Source organism: Jaculus jaculus, chromosome 10, assembly GCF_020740685.1.
Source record: "Jaculus jaculus isolate mJacJac1 chromosome 10, mJacJac1.mat.Y.cur, whole genome shotgun sequence".
NCBI lineage: Eukaryota > Metazoa > Chordata > Mammalia > Rodentia > Dipodidae > Jaculus > Jaculus jaculus.
In genome coordinates this window covers 90059604-90077868 of record NC_059111.1, presented here as the reverse complement: position 1 = coordinate 90077868, position 18265 = coordinate 90059604, and the positions used below count along the sequence as shown (strand labels likewise).

General features: G+C 46.6%; 1 protein-coding gene across 1 annotated transcript in view; it reads right to left on the bottom strand.

The window, feature by feature from the left end:
- Smo (smoothened, frizzled class receptor) overlaps positions 1-18265 on the bottom strand; it is a 30950-nt gene that overhangs the window by 11275 nt on the left and 1410 nt on the right. Inside the window, exons 2-3 of the mRNA XM_004661125.3 lie at positions 2338-2543; positions 369-578 (exon numbers count right to left, since the gene is read on the bottom strand). Of these exons, the coding sequence (XP_004661182.3) occupies positions 369-578; positions 2338-2543 (416 nt within the window). The remainder of the gene's footprint in view (positions 1-368; positions 579-2337; positions 2544-18265) is intronic.

Here is an 18265-nt window from a genome sequence, read left to right as displayed (position 1 = left end):
AATTAGGGCTGGAGAGATTGCTTAGTGGTTAAGGCATTTGCCTACAAAGGCAAAGGATCCCGGTTCGACTCTCTGGAACCCACGTAGGCCCGATGCACAAGGGGGCACATGCGCCTGGAGTTTGTCTGCAGTGGCTGGAGGCCCTGGCACATCTATTCTCTCTTTGCCTCTTTCTCTCAACCAAATTTATAAATAAATAAATAAATATTATATATATATATATATATATAAATTTTTTTTTAAAGAGAGAGAGGAGCCATTCTGAAAGGTTCTGCTGCTGCAGATGACCTGATTTGATTCTGTTCCCAGGACCCCCCCCCCCAGTGCTGTCAATGTGGGGCCCTTCTCACTCTGGAGGCGCCACCCACCAACGTGAAGAGCGTGCAGAGGCCGGTGACGGCGCCGAAGGCGGCGATGTAGCTGTGCATGTCCTGGTGCTCGGCCTCGGTGAAGAGCGGGTTCTGGCACTGAATGCCGCAGCCTTCCACGTCCTCGTACCAGCTCTTGGGGTTGTCCGTTCGTACCAAGGGCGCTTCACACTGGCCTGAACTGTTGAACTTGATGTTCTGCACCTCATTCTGCCACCGGGGAAAGGGAGAAGGGAGTTCCAAGGGGAGAGGTAAGTCAAGGTGAGCCACTTGTATGGAAAAAAAAAAAAAAAAAAAAGAAAAGAAAAGAAAAGAGTGGGTCAGGCTTGGTGGCTGGAGGTTAACCCCACCCCCAGCCTTGGCACTCAGTGGCTGCTCAGCCTCGGGCGCATTCATTGGCCTCTCAGGCCCAGCATGGGGGTTCCTGCCTGCAATCCCGGCACTGTGGAAGCAGAGGCAGGAGAATCGCTGTGAGTTTGAAACCAGTCCCAACTATACGGTGCATTCCAGGTCTTTGGGTTCAAGGCCACTCTGGGACTACAGAGTTCCGAGTCAGCCTGGGCTAGAGTGAATTCCTCCCCACCCCACCAAATTATTGGATTGCTCTATGCCTCAGTTTCTCCATCTATGAGATCGTAGCCTCTAGTTTATGGTAGGATCTAATGATTAGATTAATAAAGTGTTCATAATGGTATTTGGTAATAACAATTTAGTATATCACTACCATTCTTTTTTTTTTTTTTTTTTGGTTTTTCAAGGTAGGGTCTTGCCCTAGCCCAGGCTGACGTGGAATTCACTATGTAGTCCTAGGATGGCCTCTAGATCCTCCTACCTCTGCCTCTCAAGTGCTGGAATTAAAGACATGTGCCACCATGCCCGGCCCTACCATATTTTTTTCCCCCCAAGATAGGGTCTTGCTCTAGCCCTGGCTGACCTGGAATTCACTATGTAGTGCCCGGGTGGCCTTAAACTCACACCAATCCTCCTACCTCTGCCTCTGAGTGCTGGCATTAAAGGCCTGTGCCACCACGTCTGGCTTCTCTACCATTCTTACACTTAGTTTTACCATTTCAGATCTCTCCTTTCCCACAGACCAGATCACACCCCTCTGTCTTCCTGTCTCCAGTGGTTTTCTATGTACATGCCCCAACTCCTATATAGATAATGAAATCCAGGCTGGAGAGATGGCTTAGTGGCTAAGCACTTGCCTGTGAAGCCTAAGGACCCCAGTTCGAGGCTCGATTCCCTAGGTCCCATGTTAGCCAGATGCACAAGGAGGTGCACACATCTGGAGTTCGTTTGCAGTGGCTGGAGGCCCTGGCGTGCCCATTCCCTCTCTCTCTCTCTCTCTCTCTTTCTCTCACTCTCTGTCTCTTTGTCACTTTTAAATAAAAAAAAAAAAAAAAAAAACTTAGATAATGAAATCCTTGAAGACAGGCTCCTGTCATCCATGTCTCCTATAACTCCTCAATACCTACCAGAGTGGGCACTCAAAAATGATTGACTAGGGCTGGAGAGATGGCTTAGCGGTTAAGCGCTTGCCTGTGAAGCCAAAGGACCCGGGTTCGAGGCTCAGTTCCCCAGGATCCACGTTAGCCAGATGCACAAGGGGGCGCACGCGTCTGGAGTTCGTTTGCAGTGGCTGGAAGCCCTGGCGTGCCCATTCTCAATCCCTCTCTCTCTCTCTGTCTCTTTCTCTCTCTCTCTCTGTCACTCTCAAATAAATAAATAAATGAACAAAAAAAAATTAAAAATAAAATGATTGACTAAACTGCTTATCTTGGGTCAATAAAGAAACCTCAATAGATTGGCCAGCCGGTGAGTCGCAGCTTGGGTTTCTGACTCATAGACCTTGTAGCTAGGGACTCAGGGGGCTCTCAGGAGAGAAAGCTCTGGCTCCCCGGCATCCTGCTCAACACTGCCCTATGCCAAGCCTGTCTGCCACAATCTCGCCTTTCAGAGCACTCACGGGGCAGCCTTCGGGAAAGTGGTCTGGGGTGCAGCGCAGGAAGTCGGGCCAGCCCCGTTCCCGCTCCACGATGGCGCAGGGGCCTCTGGTGGCTTGGCACAGAGTACGGCTGGGCAGCTCCACGCGGTCATTCTCACACTTGGGCATGTACACGGCACACAGCAGGGGCTGGATCACTGCCCAGCAGCGGGGGGCATTCCGGAGGCCTAAGGGGTGGTGACAGTGTGGACACATGAAAACCCTTCCCCATGGACCTGCTTACTGTCACAGCCATAACCTCTGCCCCCGGGGCCTTTGCCCCCATCATTTCTCAACAGGACATCTGGGCAAGACATTCGGTATGCTACAGGACTGACCCATGCATTGTAGGGCATTTAATACCACTTGACCTTGCTCACCTAAATGCCAGCAGAATACTTAAGTCATTGTTCCCTCCACCCCCACTCCAGTGATGCTGACTACAGGACGGCCCAGAGAGGTGCTCCTGGGTCTCTGGGATCATCTGTCTCTGGATTAGATAATGGTTACATGAGTGCATTCATCTTGTGCCAATCAAGCTTGTGATTCCTGCATTAGTATATACACTGTAATTCAACTAAAGTCCTTAAGAACGAGCGTTTCCAAATTCCCTGCTGAGGTGTGGTAGGGTCTCTGATTGAACCCTGAATGGTGGTGTGAGTGACCATTTCAGGGCATAATCTTTTCTTTTCTTCTCTCTCTTTCTTCCCCCTTTCCTTCCTTCCTTCCTTCCTTCCTTCCTTCCTTCCTTCCTTCCTTCCTTCCTTCCTTCCTTCCTTCCTTCTTTCTTTCTTTCTTTCTTTCTTTCTTTCTTTCTTTCTTTCCCCTTCCCTAGGGCCTCTTTTGGGGTAGAGAGCTATGACACCCACCCCTTTTAGGACCCACTCATTAGAACCAGGAGATGTTTCCCCTTGCCCAGCCCCCACGACCCTTGTTCCTCTTACCAAGCTGAAGTAGAAAGAGAAGAGGTGAGGGGCTTAAGAAGAAGTAGTCAGAGGAGCCAGGAACTCCAGAGCCAGAGGAGGAAACAGGAGGTCAGACGGACAGAAACAGAGGAGGCTCTGTCCAGTGCAGAGAGAGGAAAGATGCTGTCAGCAGACAGAAATCCCCAGGAGTCTCCGGCACACCCACCCCAGCCCGGGGCTCTACCTGTTCTTCTCAGTGGTTAGGCTTACCCTGCTGTCTTCGCCCATGGCCCTGCCTAAAGCACCTCTGCTTCCAGAACCTGCATCTCGGGCTGGAGAGATGGCTTAGTGGTTATGGCACTTGCCTACGAAGCCTAAGGACCCAGGTTTGATTCCCCAGGACCCACGTAAGCCAGATGCACAAGGCGGCGCATGCATCTGGAGTCGGCTTATAGTGGCTAAAGGCCCTGACACACCCATCCTCTCTCTCCATCTGCCCTCCCCTCAACTGCTCTCAAATAATGAACAATAAATAAATACTTATAAAACAAAACTACATCCCAAGCAAGAAAGATGCCTAAGGAGAATCTTCCACGGATGTTGCTATCACACCATCAGGCTGCTGGGGTTAGGTAACCACCCTTTTGGAGGTAGGCAATGAGGGGTAAGGAACATGGCATTGACATATGCCTGCTCGGGTCCAGATCTCGGCTCCACCGGCTCCTGGCTGTGTGGTTTTGGACAGGGTACTTAATCTCTGTCTCTAACCTCAGGCTCCCCATCTGTCAAATGGGGAGGATAGATGTGCTTTGTGGAACCATAGAGAAGAGTGAGAGACACCACAACAAATGTGCTTAGCACAATAGCTGTCATGTCATAAGTGCTTGGGGAAGGCTAGCTGTTATTAATAATACCAGCGTGAGGGCTGGAGAAATGGATTAGTGGTTAAGCGCTTGCCTGTGAAGCCTAAGGACCCCGGTTCAAGGCTCGGTTCCCCAGATCCCACGTTAGCCAGATGCACAGGGGGGCACACGCGTCTGGAGTTCGTTTGCAGAGGCTGGAAGCCCTGGCGTGCCCATTCTCTCTCTCTCTCTCTCTCTCTCTGTCTTTCTCTCTGTGTCTGTCGCTCTCAAATAAATAAATAAATAATTTTTAAAAAATAATAATAATACCAGCGTGAGGCCTAGTCTCAGCTCTCATGGCATCGAGTCTGCTCCAAGCTGCCAAGAAAGTTATGGCAATTACGAAGCAATATAGTGAGGTAACAGCTCCCCCTTGCCTCAAAGCAGAATAACCTGGGGAGCCTTTATCACCTAGAGGGAGGACCCAGTCCTTGAAATTCTAGATGTCTGTGCTTAAATGGAAAACAGCATTGGGGGACCACAGTCACAAGGAGGTATGCAATGTTCCTTGATTTATGAGAGGGCTCCATGTCCACCAATCCTGAAATGAAAACATCCCAAACGGAAAATGCATTCAAAATCCCTGAACTGGGCTGGAGAGATGGCTTAGTGGTTGAAGCACTTGCCTGTGAAGCCTAAGGACCAGGTTCAATTCCCTAGTACCCACGTAAGCCAGATGCACAAGGTCGCATATGCATCTGGGGTTTGTTTACAGTGGCTGGAAGCCCTGTTGCACCGATTCTTTCTCCATCTGGCTCTTTCTCACTCAAATATATAAATAAATGAGGGCTGGAGAGATGGCTTAGCAGTTAAGGCACTTGCCTGTGAAGCCTAAGGACCCATGTTCTATCTCTCTCCAGATCCCATGTGAGCCAGATGCACAAAGGTCACACATGTGCGCTAGGTGGCACAATCGTCTGGAGTCCAGTTGCAGTGGCTGAGGCCCTGATGTGTTAATTCCCTCCCTATATATAAAATAAACAAACAAATAAATAAATAAATGTTTTTTTAAAATCCCTGAACTACTGAGCATCCTAGCATAGCCACACAGCATGCTTCCCCGTGTGTAGGAACAGCTAACCGGGCTGTGGCTTGTGGCTTGTGGCTGCCGGCGATCAACTGGAGAAAGGATCAAACCATACACTGCTAGCCTGTCAAAGAATCCAAATGCAAAAGCAGAGGTATGACTTCTGTGTAATGCATGTCACTTTTTCAACATCATCATCATCATCATCATCATCATCATTATTATTATTTTCTTCTTTGGTTTTTCAAGATAGGGTCTCACTCTAGCCCAGGCTGACCTGGAATTAACTATGTACTCTCCGGGTGACCTCAAACTCATGGTGATCCTCCTACCTCTGCCTCCCAAGTGCTGGGATTAAAGGCATGCACCATCACTCCCGGATTCTCAACATATTTTTTAAAAATATTTTTTATTCTTATTTATTTGAGATAGGGAAATAGGCAGATAGAGAAAGAGAGAGGGAGAATGGGTGTGCCAAGGCTTTTGGCAGCTGTGAACAAACTCCAGAGCATGTGCCCCCTTGTGCATCTGGCTTATGTGGATCCTGAAGAATTGAACCTGGATCCTTTGGCTTTGTAGGCAAACGCCTTAACCACTAAGCCACTTCTTCAGCCCTTCAACATTATTTTAAAATATTTTAATTTATTTTTTTGCAAGCAAAGAGAGGGAGAGAGTGAAAGAGAGAGACAATGGGTGTGCCAGGGCCTCTAGCCCCTGCAAAGGTACTCCAGATGCACGCATCACTTTTTTTTTAAATTTTTATTTATTTATTTATTTATTTGAGAGCGACAGACACAGAGAGAAAGACAGATAGAGGGAGAGAGAGAAAATGGGCGCGCCAGGGCTTCCAGCTTCTGCAAACGAACTCCAGACGCGTGCGCCCCCTTGTGCATCTGGCTAACGTGGGACCTGGGGAACCAAGCCTCGAACCAGGATCCTTAGGCTTCGCAGGCAAGCGCTTAACTGCTAAGCCATCTCTCCAGCCCCTGCACGCATCACTTTATGCATCTTGCTTTACATGGGTACTGGGGAATTGAACTCTGGTCACTAGGTTTTACAGGCAGGCGCCATAACCACTGAACCATCTCTCCAGTACCTTCACCATTATTAAGACGAAAAATTGTAGCCAACATTCGGGAGGCAGGTAATAGGATCACCATGAGTTCAAGGTCACCCTGAGACTACATAGTGAATTCTGGGTCAGTCTGGGCGAGAGGGAGACCCTATCTCAAAACAAACAAACAAACAAAAAAATAAAACTATGTAAGTATGGGTCGGAGAGATGGTTCAGCAGTTAAGGCACTTGTCTGCAAAGACTAAGGATCAAAGTATGATTCCCTAGTACCCATCTAAACCAAGATTCACTAAGTGGCACGTGTACCCATCTGGTACGTTTGCAGTGGCAGGAGGCCATGACATGTCAATACTCACTGTCTCTCTGTAAGCCACCATCTCTCTCTCAAATAAATAAATTAAATTATATTTTTTAAAACTGCAAATTGAAGGTATGAACTGTACTGACTGTCTATTAAAAATATATTTAAGGGGCTGGAGAGATGCTTAGTGGTTAAGGCACTTGCCTGTGAGGCCTAAGACCCAGGTTCAATTCTCCAGGTCCCACGTAAGCCAGATGCACAAGGTGGCACATGTGTCTGGAATTCATTTGCAGTGGCTAGAGGCCCTGGTGTGCCCATTCTTACTCTCTCTCTGTCCCTCTCTCTATCTTTAATAAATAAATAAATAAATAAATAAATAAATATGAAGAATGCGAGCTTTAAAAAAAATTAAAGTTCAGCCTAGCCACTGTGTGAGGTGTGGATGATCAGGCTGGGTGGGGAAGGGGAGAAACCGGAAAAAAGTTGCACTAGTCCAGACCAGCTGTGGTAGACGGCGGTGAAAAAATTAATATCAGATTTTTTGGGTTTTCAAGGTAGGGTCTCACTCTCGTTCAGGCTAACCTAGAATTCACTGTGTAGCCTCAGGGTGGCCTCGAACTCATGGCAATCCTCCAGATGAGTTTGTTTGCAGTGGCTGGAGACCCTGGCATGCCCATTCTCTCTCTCCCTCTCTACCTGCCTCTCTCTCTGATAAATAAATACAAAATTTAAAAAACTCAAGTATTTTTGTTGCAGATATCTCAAATTATTGTTTAAGTTACTCATCGGCTGAATATTATAATGGTCATTGCAGGCTAGAGAGATGGCTCAGTGGTTAAGGCATTTGCCTGCAAACCTTAACCACCCAGATTCAATTCCCCAGTACCCACGTAATCCAGATGCACAAAGTGGCACATGTATCTGGAGTTCATTTGCAGTGGCCAGAGGCCCTGGAGCACCCATTCTCTTCTTCTCTCTCCTCTCTCTCTCTCTGCTTGCAAATAGTGTGTGTGCTCATAGAGCACGCATTAGAATCACAAACTTGTTTCTTTTTCTTTAGTTCATTGTATTTCTTTTTAAACTTTTTGGTACTGGCAACTGAACTCAAGGGCTCATCCATTTTTCTATGGAGTTATACCTCCAGCTCTACACTTCTACAGTTTCTCTCCTTTATGGTCCTATAACTATTATTAATTCATTCATTCATTAATTTTGGGGGGTAGGGTCTCGCTGTATCTGGAATTTACCCTATAGTCACAGGGTGGCCTCAAACTCATGGCAGTCTTCCTACCTCTGCCTCCCTAGTGCTGGGACTAAAGGCGTGCGCCACCACACCTGGCTCTGTTATTTTATTTTTTTAATTTTTTTTATTATTTATTTATTAGAGACGGAGGGAGAGAGAGATAGAGAATGAGTGAAAATGGGCATGCCAGGGCCTCTAGCCACTGCAAACGAACTCCAGATGCATGTGCCACCATGTGCACCTGGCTTACGTGGGATCTGGAGAATCGAACCTGGGTCCTTAGGCTTCACAGAAAAGCCATCTCTCCAGCACCCACCACACACTTTTTTTTTTTTTAATCAGGGTCTCATTGTAGCCCAGGCTGACCTGGAACTCAATCTGTAGACAAATCTGCTCTTGAACTCATGGCAGTCCTGCTTTCTCTGCCTCCCAAGTTCTGGGATTAAAGGCAGGTGCCACCACACCTGAACTCTTCTAGTTTTGTGTGTGTGTGTGTGTGTGTGTGTGTGTGTGTGTGTGTGTTTCTTTTTTTCGAGGTAGGGTCTCACTCTAGCCCAGGCTGACCTGGAATTCATTATGTAGTCTCAGGGTGACCTCGAACTCATGGTGATCCTCCTACCTCTGCCTCCCGAGTGCTGGGATTAAAGGCGTGCGTCACCACGCCCGGTCTTCTCGTTTTTTGAAATGTAATACCTAATTGTTATTTGTAGCCACCAAAGCTTCTTGCTCCTAAGTATAACTTAACCATTAATCAACCTTTCCCCATCCTTCCCACTCTCTACTATCCTAGCCTTTGTTAATCACCATTCTACTCTCAACTTGCATCGGATCAACTGTTTTAGATTCTACATGAGAGATCATGCAGTACTTCATTTTCTGTGACCTCTAATTCCTTAATCCAGCACTTTACACCACTTGGCCATGATACCAACTATGTGACCTCTAATACCATCCATGTGGTCACAAACGACAGGATTTCATTCGTTTTTAGGACTGAATAGTAATAGTATAGTATTTTATTTATTTTTTCGAGGTAGGGTCTTACTCTAGCCCAGGCTGCCCTGGAATCCACTATGTAGTCTCAGGGTGGCCTTGAACTCACAGTGATCCTCCTACCTCTGCCTCCTGAGTGCTGGGATTAAACGTGTGCACCACCATGCCCTAAGAACATAGTGTTGTAAGTAAGAGTTAAATAAGCAGTACTCACAAAATGTTTGCTAAATAACTATATTAAAGTTCAGAATTTCTAGGCTGAGGATATTGCTCAGAGGTTAAAAGCACTTGCTGCTTAAGCATGAGGGCCTCTCGGGCCAGAGACTAACAAATTCAATCTCACATAAAAAAAGTTGGGTGTGGCTCCCACAGGTCTGTAACCCCAGACCACGGAGAGCGGAGGCTGGAGAACTGCTGGGGATCTCCGATGTATTGAGCAAGAGACTCCGTCTCAAGTACGTTGGGAAATGAACAGGTTTGTGCATGCGCATACATGAGGTGCACATGTACACACACACACATGCACACACACACACACACAAAAAAATGTTCACACATCTGTCCAACAGGAGGCACACAGACAAGGTGAAAATAAGATAGCATTTTTGTTGTTGTTGTTGTTTTTCGAGAAAGGGTCTCACTCTAGCCCAAGCTGACCTGGAACTCACTCTGTAGACCCAGGTTGGCCTCGAACTCACAATGATCCACCTACCACACCAGGATCAAAAGTAAGATTGTGTGTGTGGTGTGGTGGCGCACGCCTTTAGTCCCAGCACTCAGGAGGCAGAGGTAGGAGGATCCCTGTGAGTTCGAGGCCACCCTAAGACTACAGAGTGAATTCCAGGCCAGCCTGAGCTAGAGTGAGACCCTACCTCAAAACAAACAAACAAAAAAGCAATAGGAGCAGGGGTTACAGCTATGATGAAGTGCTTGCTTAGTCCATATGCAGAAGGCTCTAGATTTGATCCCTAACATAACAAAATAATAATAATAATAATCAAACAAAAAAATTCAAACCATGGGGTTGGAGAGATGGCTCAGAAGTTAAGTCATTTGCCTGCAAAGCATAGAGGCCCAGGTTCAATTCCTCCGTACCCATGTAAAGCCAAATGCATTAGGTGACACATTCACCTGGAGTTTATTTGCAGTGGCTAGAGGCCCTAGGGTACCCATTCTCTCAGTATATCTGCTTCTCTCTCTCTCTTACATAATTAAATAATTTTTTTTGTTTGTTTTTGAGGTAGGGTCTTGCTCTAGCCCAGGCTGACGTAGAATTCGCTATGTAATCTCAGGATGGCCTCAAACTCACAGTGATTCCCTGCTTCTTGAATGCTAGGATTAAAGGCATGCGCCACCATGCCAGCTAAATAATTTTTTTTTAAAGTCAAACCACAACATATTCACTAGAGAGAGAGGGAGGGAGGGAGAGAATGGACGTGCCAGGGCATCCAGCCACTGCAAATGAACTCCAGATGCATGCGCCTCTTGTGCATCTGGTTTACATGGATCCTGGGAATTGAACTGGGATCCTTTGGCTTTGCAGGCAAAGGCCTTAACTGCTCAGCCATCTCTCCAGAGCATTTTTCTGTATTTTCATACTTCCCTACTTATATATAAACACACACACACACACACACAGAGAGAGAGATAGGGAGGGAGGACAAAGGCATTGCCATGAGCCCAGCTTAGCTTCAAACTTGCAGCTCCTCTTTTTTTTTTTTTTAAAATTTTTTTGGTTTATTTTACTTATTTGAAAGTGACAGAGAGAAAGAGGCAGATAGAGAGAGAGAGAGAGAGAGAGAGAGAGAGAGAGAGAGAGAGAGAGAATGGGTGTGCCAGGGCCTCCAGCCACTGCAAACGAACTCCAGATGTGTGTGCCCCCTTGTGCATCTGGCTAACATGGGTCCTGGGGAATGGAGCCTTGAACCAGGGTTCTCTGGCTTCGCAGGCAAGCGCTTGACTGCTAAGCCATCTCTCCAGCCCTTGCAGCTCCTCTTGTCTCAGCCTCCTGAGGGCTGAGATTAAAGCAAGTGCCACAATGCCTGGTCATATATCTATTTTTATTTTATTTTACTTTTTATTTGAGAGAGAGAGAGAGAGACACATAATAGGATGCCACGGTCTATGGCTGGTGCATACGAACTCCAGACACATGCACTATCTTGTAAATCTGGCTTACGTGGGGAATTGAACCTGTGTTCTTAAGCTTTGCAAGCAAGTGCCTTTGCTGCTAAGCCATCTCTCCAGCCCCATATTCTATTTACTTATTTATTTTGGTTTTTCGAGATAGGGTCTCTAGCTCAAACTGACCTGGAAGTCACTTTGTAGTCTCAGGGTGGCCTCGAACTCTTAGAGATCCTCCTACCTCTGCCTCCTGAGTGCTGGGATTAAAGGTGTGTACCATCATGCGGGGCTTTTTTAATTTTAATTTTGTTTATTTTTATTAGAGAGCAAGAGACAGAGAGAGAAAGAGGCAGACAGAGAGAGAGAGAATGGTAAGTGCCTCAACTGCTAAGCTATCTCTCCAGCTCTTTTCTTTTATCTATTTTTTTTTAATTCATCCTGATCACCAACCTGTTTTGTAAACAACCTTAAGGAAATTCCTCCTGACCTGTCCCTGCAATTTACCAGACATAACCCACCACATCCTCCCCTCACCTCTCAATGTGATGTCCGAGAGGCCTGTGAGAAATCACTCCCAACTGGTCTACTTCCTGCTGGCTGGGTAACACATTCAATAATGACTGAAAAGTACAGTCAGGGTCCAGGTGAGGAGGCTACGTGCTGGCTCTCAGGGACCCATTCCCTTACTAACTGCAGGCTTTTCTTTCTTGCTTTCTTGTCCCACTTAGATTTGGCCTGAGGTGGACCGTGGCTTAGACATTATGTTTGTTTGGTCAGTTTGGAATGCTTGGGATGAGGCATTTCCAGCTGTAATGGGGAAAGACACTAAGTGAGTAAAGAAGCCCAAATCCAGAGAGATGAAAAACACAGACCTGATTTTGTTTGGGGGTTTTGTTTGTTTGTTTGTTTGTTTTTCCAAGGTAGGGTCTCCCTCTAGCGTAGGCTGCCCTAGAATTCACTATATAGTCTCAGCGTGGCCTCGAACTCACAGTGGTCCTCCTACTTCTGTCTCCCTAGTGCTGGGATTAAAGGTATGTGCCACCATGCCTGGCACAGAGCCCTGAATTTTATGGACGCCCAGAAACTAGATCAACCTAGCTATAACCTTCCTCACTCACGGAATCCATCCAGAAGCCCCTTGTCTACATCAACTTCTTATTTATTTATTTATTTATTTTTTAGAGAAACAGAATTGGCGCACCAGGGCCTCAGTCACTGCAATTGAACACCAGACGCTTGCGCCCCCTAGTGGGCATGTGCCACCTTGCATGTGCCTCGCCTTTGTGTGTCTGGCTTACTTGGGATCTAAAGAGTCGAACATGGGCCCTTAGGCTTCGCTGGCAAGCGCCTTCACCGTTAAGCCATCTCTTCAGTCCTCTACAACAACTTCTATTTCCCAACTCTGCAGGGAATTTCCAGGTAGATATGCAATGAGAACACTGATTCACATGGTTTATTTATTGTTTATTTTTATTTAATTGAGAGCGACAGACAGACAGAAAGAGGCAGAGAGAGAAAGAGAGAGAGAATGGGCGCGCCAGGGTCTCCAGCCACTGCAAACGACCTCCAGATGCGTGCACCCCCTTATGCATCTGGCTAACCTGGGTCCTGGGGAATTGAGCCTCGAACCGGGGTCCTTAGGCTTCACAGGCAAGCGCTTAATCACTAAGCCATCTCTCCAGCCCTAATTCACACAGTTTAAAACTGAAGCCACACACCCTTCCTCAACCTCCAAGGCCACTACAATTCTCCATCCCAGTGGTAAGAAAAAGCACCGCCTTCCATAGAAGCCTGAAACCTCCTGGGTCCTCCTGCTCCATCATGCCCCGTCCATGTTCAACCCATCAGCAAGTCAACTCTGACACCTTGGGATCGGTCCAACCCTCTGCCGTCCTGGTACCTCAAGCCTGACGGCCATCAGCTTGCACCTGGATGACTTGTTTCACCCATGTCCGGATCAAGCAGCCAGACTCCAGGCCTTCCTTCTCTGCTTTGAACAGCTTCTCTTGTTTGTCTGTCAGCCTGTTTCTTAGTGTGCGTGTAGCGTATGTGTGATGTGTTTGTTATGTGATGTATGTACGTGTGTGTCCAATGCATGTGCTCTCTGTGCATGCATTCAGAGGCATGAGTAGAATGTCAGGAGTCCTTTCTTCCTTTCTTTCCACGCATCTGCCTGTTTCCTTGAGAAAGAACCTTCTACTAACCCAGAGCTGCCGTTTTTCACTGTTTTTTTTTTTTTTTGGGGGGGGGGTTCGAAGTAGGGTCTCACTCTGGGCTGAGGCTGACCTGGAATTCACTATGTAGTCTCAGGGTTACCTCAAACTCACGGCGATCCTCCTACCTCTGCCTCCCAAGTGCTGGGATTAAAGGCATGTGCCACCACGCCCGGCTCTGTTTTGTTTTTTTCGGTAGGGTTTCATTCTAGCCCAAGCTGACCTGGAATTCACTGTGCAGTCTCAGGGTGGCCTCGAACTCACAGCGATCCTCCTACCTCTGCCTCCAAAGTGCTGGGACTTAAGGCATTTGCCATCATGCCCAGCTTCACTGTGTTTTTTTTTTTTTTTTTTTAAATCTTTTTATTTATTTTCAAGGAGAGAGAGAATGAGAATGGGCATTCAGGGCCTCTAGCCACTGCAAACGAACTCCAGATGCATGTGCCACTTTGTGCATCTGGCTTTATGTGGGTAGTGGGGAATCGAACCGAGTAATTAGGTTTTACAGGCAAGAGCCTTAACCACTGAGCCATCTCCCCAGCTCCTGTGTTTTGTTTGTTTGTTTTTGTTTTTTGAGGTTAGGGTTTAACTCTAGCTCATGCTGACCTGTAAGTCACTATGTAGTCTCAGGGTGGCCTAGAACTTGTGACAATTCTCCTACGTCAGCCTCCTGAGTGCTGGGATTAAAGGCCTATGCTACCATGCCCGGCTCTCCAGCCCGTTTTGTTTTTGCTGTTTTAATGGTCAGGAAGTCCCAGTAATTCTTATTTATTTATTTATTGAGAAAGAGAGAGAGAAAATATGGGCACACCAAGGCCTCCAGCCACTGTAAACAAACTCTAGACACATGAACCACCTTGTGCATCTGGCTTACATGGGTCCTGGAGAATCGAATCTGGGTCCTTTGGCTTTGCAGGCAAGCACCTTAACAGATAAATGATCTCTCCAAGGCAAGTCCAAGTAATTCTACATACACACACACACACACACATACACACACACAGAGCCCAGGACAGGACTGAGGTTACAAATGTGTGTGGCCATGCCTCAGTCTCCCAAATACTGGGCTTACAGTAGAATGATAGTCATGTACCACCACACCTGACCCAAAGAGATCTTCCGAAAATTCAGATACAATTTTATCTTTTCCTTGCTTAAATACCTTCCCTATCAGAGCGTGACTCCAGTCCTTGTTATTCATTCTCTGATAACATCCAAACTTAATGCAAAGTATGAATCTTTGACTTCCTAATTCTCTAGGTTTTACCCCGGTATGCTTTGGTCCAATTACTTTATTTATTTATTGTTTCTTCGAGGTAGTGTCTCACTCTAGCTCAGGATGACCTGGAATTCACTATGTAGACTCAGGGTCGCCTTGAACTCACAGCAATCCTCCTACCTTTGTTCCTGAGTGCTGGAATTAAAGGCGTGCACAATCGTGCCTGACATATTATATTTATTTCTAAGTACCAAGCCCTCTTATCTCTGAACTTTTTGCACATGCTATTTCCTTTTATCCATTCTTTTTTCTGTTTTGTTTTGTTGTTGTGTTGTGGCGTTGAGGTAAGATCTCACTCTAGCCCAGGCTGACCTGGAACTCACTCTGTAACCTCAGCCTGGCTTCAAATTCACAGCAGCCCTCCTACCTCTGCTTCGGGGGTGCTGGGATTAAAGCGTGCGTCACCACATCCAACATTTCCATTTATTTTTTATTTATGAAAGAGATAGAAAGAGACAGAGAAAGGGAGAGAGAGGGAAAGAAAACATGCTGGGGCCTTCTGCCATTACAGCCAAACTTCAGACACATGTGCAACTTCTGGCTTTATATGGGCACTGGGGAATCAAACGTGGGGTGTCAGACTTTGCAAGCAAGTGCTTTTAACTACTGAGCCATCTCTCCAGTCCCTGCTTATTTCTTCGGTCATGGTTTAGATGTAAATTCCTCTGGGAATCTTCCTTTGCTTTCCTTCTTTTGTGTTCCTTCTGCACCTACAATATCACAATACTTTTCTTTCTTTCTTTTTTTTTTTTTTTGTTTTTCAAGGTAGGGGCTCACTCTGGCTCAGGCTGACCTGGAATTAACTATGTAGTCTCAGGGTGGCCTCAAACTCACGGTGATCCTCCTGCCTCTGTCTCCTGAGTGCTGGGATTAAAGGCATGTACCACCATGCCTGGCTTTCACAATACTTTTCACAGGCATTGCTAAAACCTATCTAGTTGTATCATTCTCTTATAAAGTTAGATAAATCATTTCTTTTCTTTTTGTTAAGGTAGGGTCTCACCCTAACCCAGGCTGGCCTCGAACTCAACAGCAATCCTCCTACCAAGGCATGCACCACCATGCCCAGGTAGGAAAATCACTTCTATAATCTTCTTCCTGATATGCCTCAGTACCTATCCAGGATGTGACATACTCAATACACAATGGAATGAATGTGTGGATAGCTGTGGAGAAAAAAAATATATACATCTTCAAAAGTTCACAGATAGTGAAATAGTAAAAATTAAAAAAATAAAAGACTAATGGAGAGAAGTAGGGGAAATGATGGAGTGTAGATTTGTGAAGGGGAAAGTGGGGGAGGGAATTCCCATTATTGTTTATAAGTATGGAAGCTGTCAATAAAAAGGAAAAAAATAAAACAAAAAATGCTTTTGAACCCCAAAAAAGTTTACAGATAAAGATAATTTTTTTGTTGTTTTAGTTTTTCAAGGTAGGGCATGGCTCTAGGCCAGGCTGACCTGGAATTCACTATGCAGTCTCAAGGTGGCCTCGAACTCACTGCAATCCTCCTACCTCACCCTCCCGAGCGCTGGGATTAAAGGCATGCATCCCAGCTAGGTTTTTTTTTTTTTCTTTTTTGCATGTATAATATGTGTTCGGTGGTGTGGGGTGAGTGTGTTGTATGCACATGTATATGCAGATGTGTTCATGGGGTGGAGACAAGAGGAGAATGTCAGGTGTCCTTCCTGTCACTCATCTGGGTATTTCCTAGAGAGAAAGAGTCTCCGATTTTTCAGTCTCTGTGTCCTCACAGGAGTGTGGTTACAGGTGTGTGTGTGGCCACGCTCAGCTGTTTTTACGTGGGTTTAACGGTTTGCATGTGGGTCCTGGGAAATCAAACTCGGGCAGCCTCAGGTCCCCCAGCTTGAGACAAGCGCTCTTACTCTCTGAGCCATCTCCCCAGCCCAATCTAGGTCATCGTTCCCCTTATCCTTCACCCCCAAGAACACCTGCAAAAGCCGGGTGACGCTCACCCTGCCTCACACCGACTCAGGACCACTAACTCAGGACAGGACAGAACACTACATTCCCAGCTGAAGGCCTGGGTACGATTCTCACACATGGCTCGCCTGCATCCTTTCCACCTACTGATCCAGATCGCAGGCCAACACTTGCTTCCGGCCGACTTTACAGAACCCCAAACAGCAAGACCGAAGAGGAAAACCAAATATGCCGGGGGAAGAGGGCTGAGCCGGCGATGGGCAGCGGTATCTCAGAGCTCACAGCTCTGTTGGAGTCTGTACAACCAGCAATGGCCCGAGCTTTTATGCCCATGTCTGCTGGCTCAGCAGCTGCCCTCAGGAGGATGTGCAAAGAGGTCCATCCCCTTCTTTAATCTGATGGGGTTTCAGAGGGGCAACTCCACACATCGCTTAACTAAGAAAACCTCAACCACGGGCCCCACAAAATAAGTATACAAGGAGGGAGAATATCAATTCCTGACATCAGCAACACAGAATCGACTGAGAGTCCAGAGCTGAGAGAAGTGATTTTCCATTTAGCTGGCTCCTAGGTGCAAGTCTTACTCAGGTAGTGCTCAACGAAGTCGCTTAAGCTTTCTTTGATATTCCCTTTTTTTTCCTTTTTCTTTTTTGGCTTGTTTTTTGGGGATTAGGGTCTTGCTATAGCCCAGGCTAAACTGGAATTAGTCTCAGGCTGGCCTCAAACTCACAGCGCTCCTCTTACCTCAGCCTCCCCACTTGGGATGAAAGGTATGCGCAGAGAGAGAGAGAGAGAGAGAGAGAGAGGAAAAGAAAGAGAGAGAGGGAGAGAGAGAGAGAGAGAATGGGCGGCACCAAGACCTCCAGCCACTGCAAACAAACTCCAGGCAGGTGTGGACCTTGTGCATCTGGCTTGACAGTGGGTACTGGGGAATTGAACCTGGGTCCCTAGGATTTGCAGACAAGTACCTTAACCACTAAGCCATCTCTACAGGCCCCTTTTCTTTCTTTTTTTCTTTCTTTCTTCCTTCCTTTCTTTCTTTTTTAAACTTTACTTTTATTTACTTATTTGAGAGAGAGAAAGAGGCAGAGAGAGAGAGAGAGAGAGAGAGAGAATGGGCGTGCCAGGGCCTCCTGCCACTGCAAACGAACTCCAGATGCAAGCGCCCCCTTGTGATTTGTCTTATGTGCATTCTGGGGAGTCGAACCAAGGTCCTTTGGCTTTGCAGGCAAACCCAAACACCTTAACCGCTAAGCCATCTCTCCAGGCCCCTTTTCTTATTCTTTAGTCTTCTGCATGTATGTAACTTCAGAAACCACAATTATAGTTCTTCTATACATTCATTCCTACATCCTGCACGCTATTATATGTTACACGTTCATGCAAACATGTTCTCGTAACTGTGTGTGCAAAAGCATGTAGGCCTTCTATTATAGAAGTTATGGATTCTTCCATGCTACTGTTGACGACCTATAGCTTCTGCCCTGTGTTCTGACTTTAGAACCTCCACATAGGATACAGCCCTACCTCACCGGTACCATCCTCCACATTTCTCCCCCCAGCATCTGCACAAAGCTTTGTGGCCTGCACAACTCCTGTGGCCAAGTTGGAAATGACAAGCAACTTACACACACTAACCCCATACCCTAGGATCCTCATCACATCAAGGGAAGGGCTAAGCTAAGGAGAGTCGGTGCTGACGGTCTGTCAAAAGGAGACTCCCAGGTTTGCTCCTGGCTCCTGATTTTTTCTTTTCTTTTCTTTTCTTTTTTTGCGGTAGGGTCTCACTCCAGCCCGGGCTGGAATTCACTATGTAGTCTCAGGGTGGCCTCGAACTCACTGTGATCCTCCTACCCCTGCCTCCCAAAGGCTGGGATTAAAGGCATGTGCCACCACACCTGGCA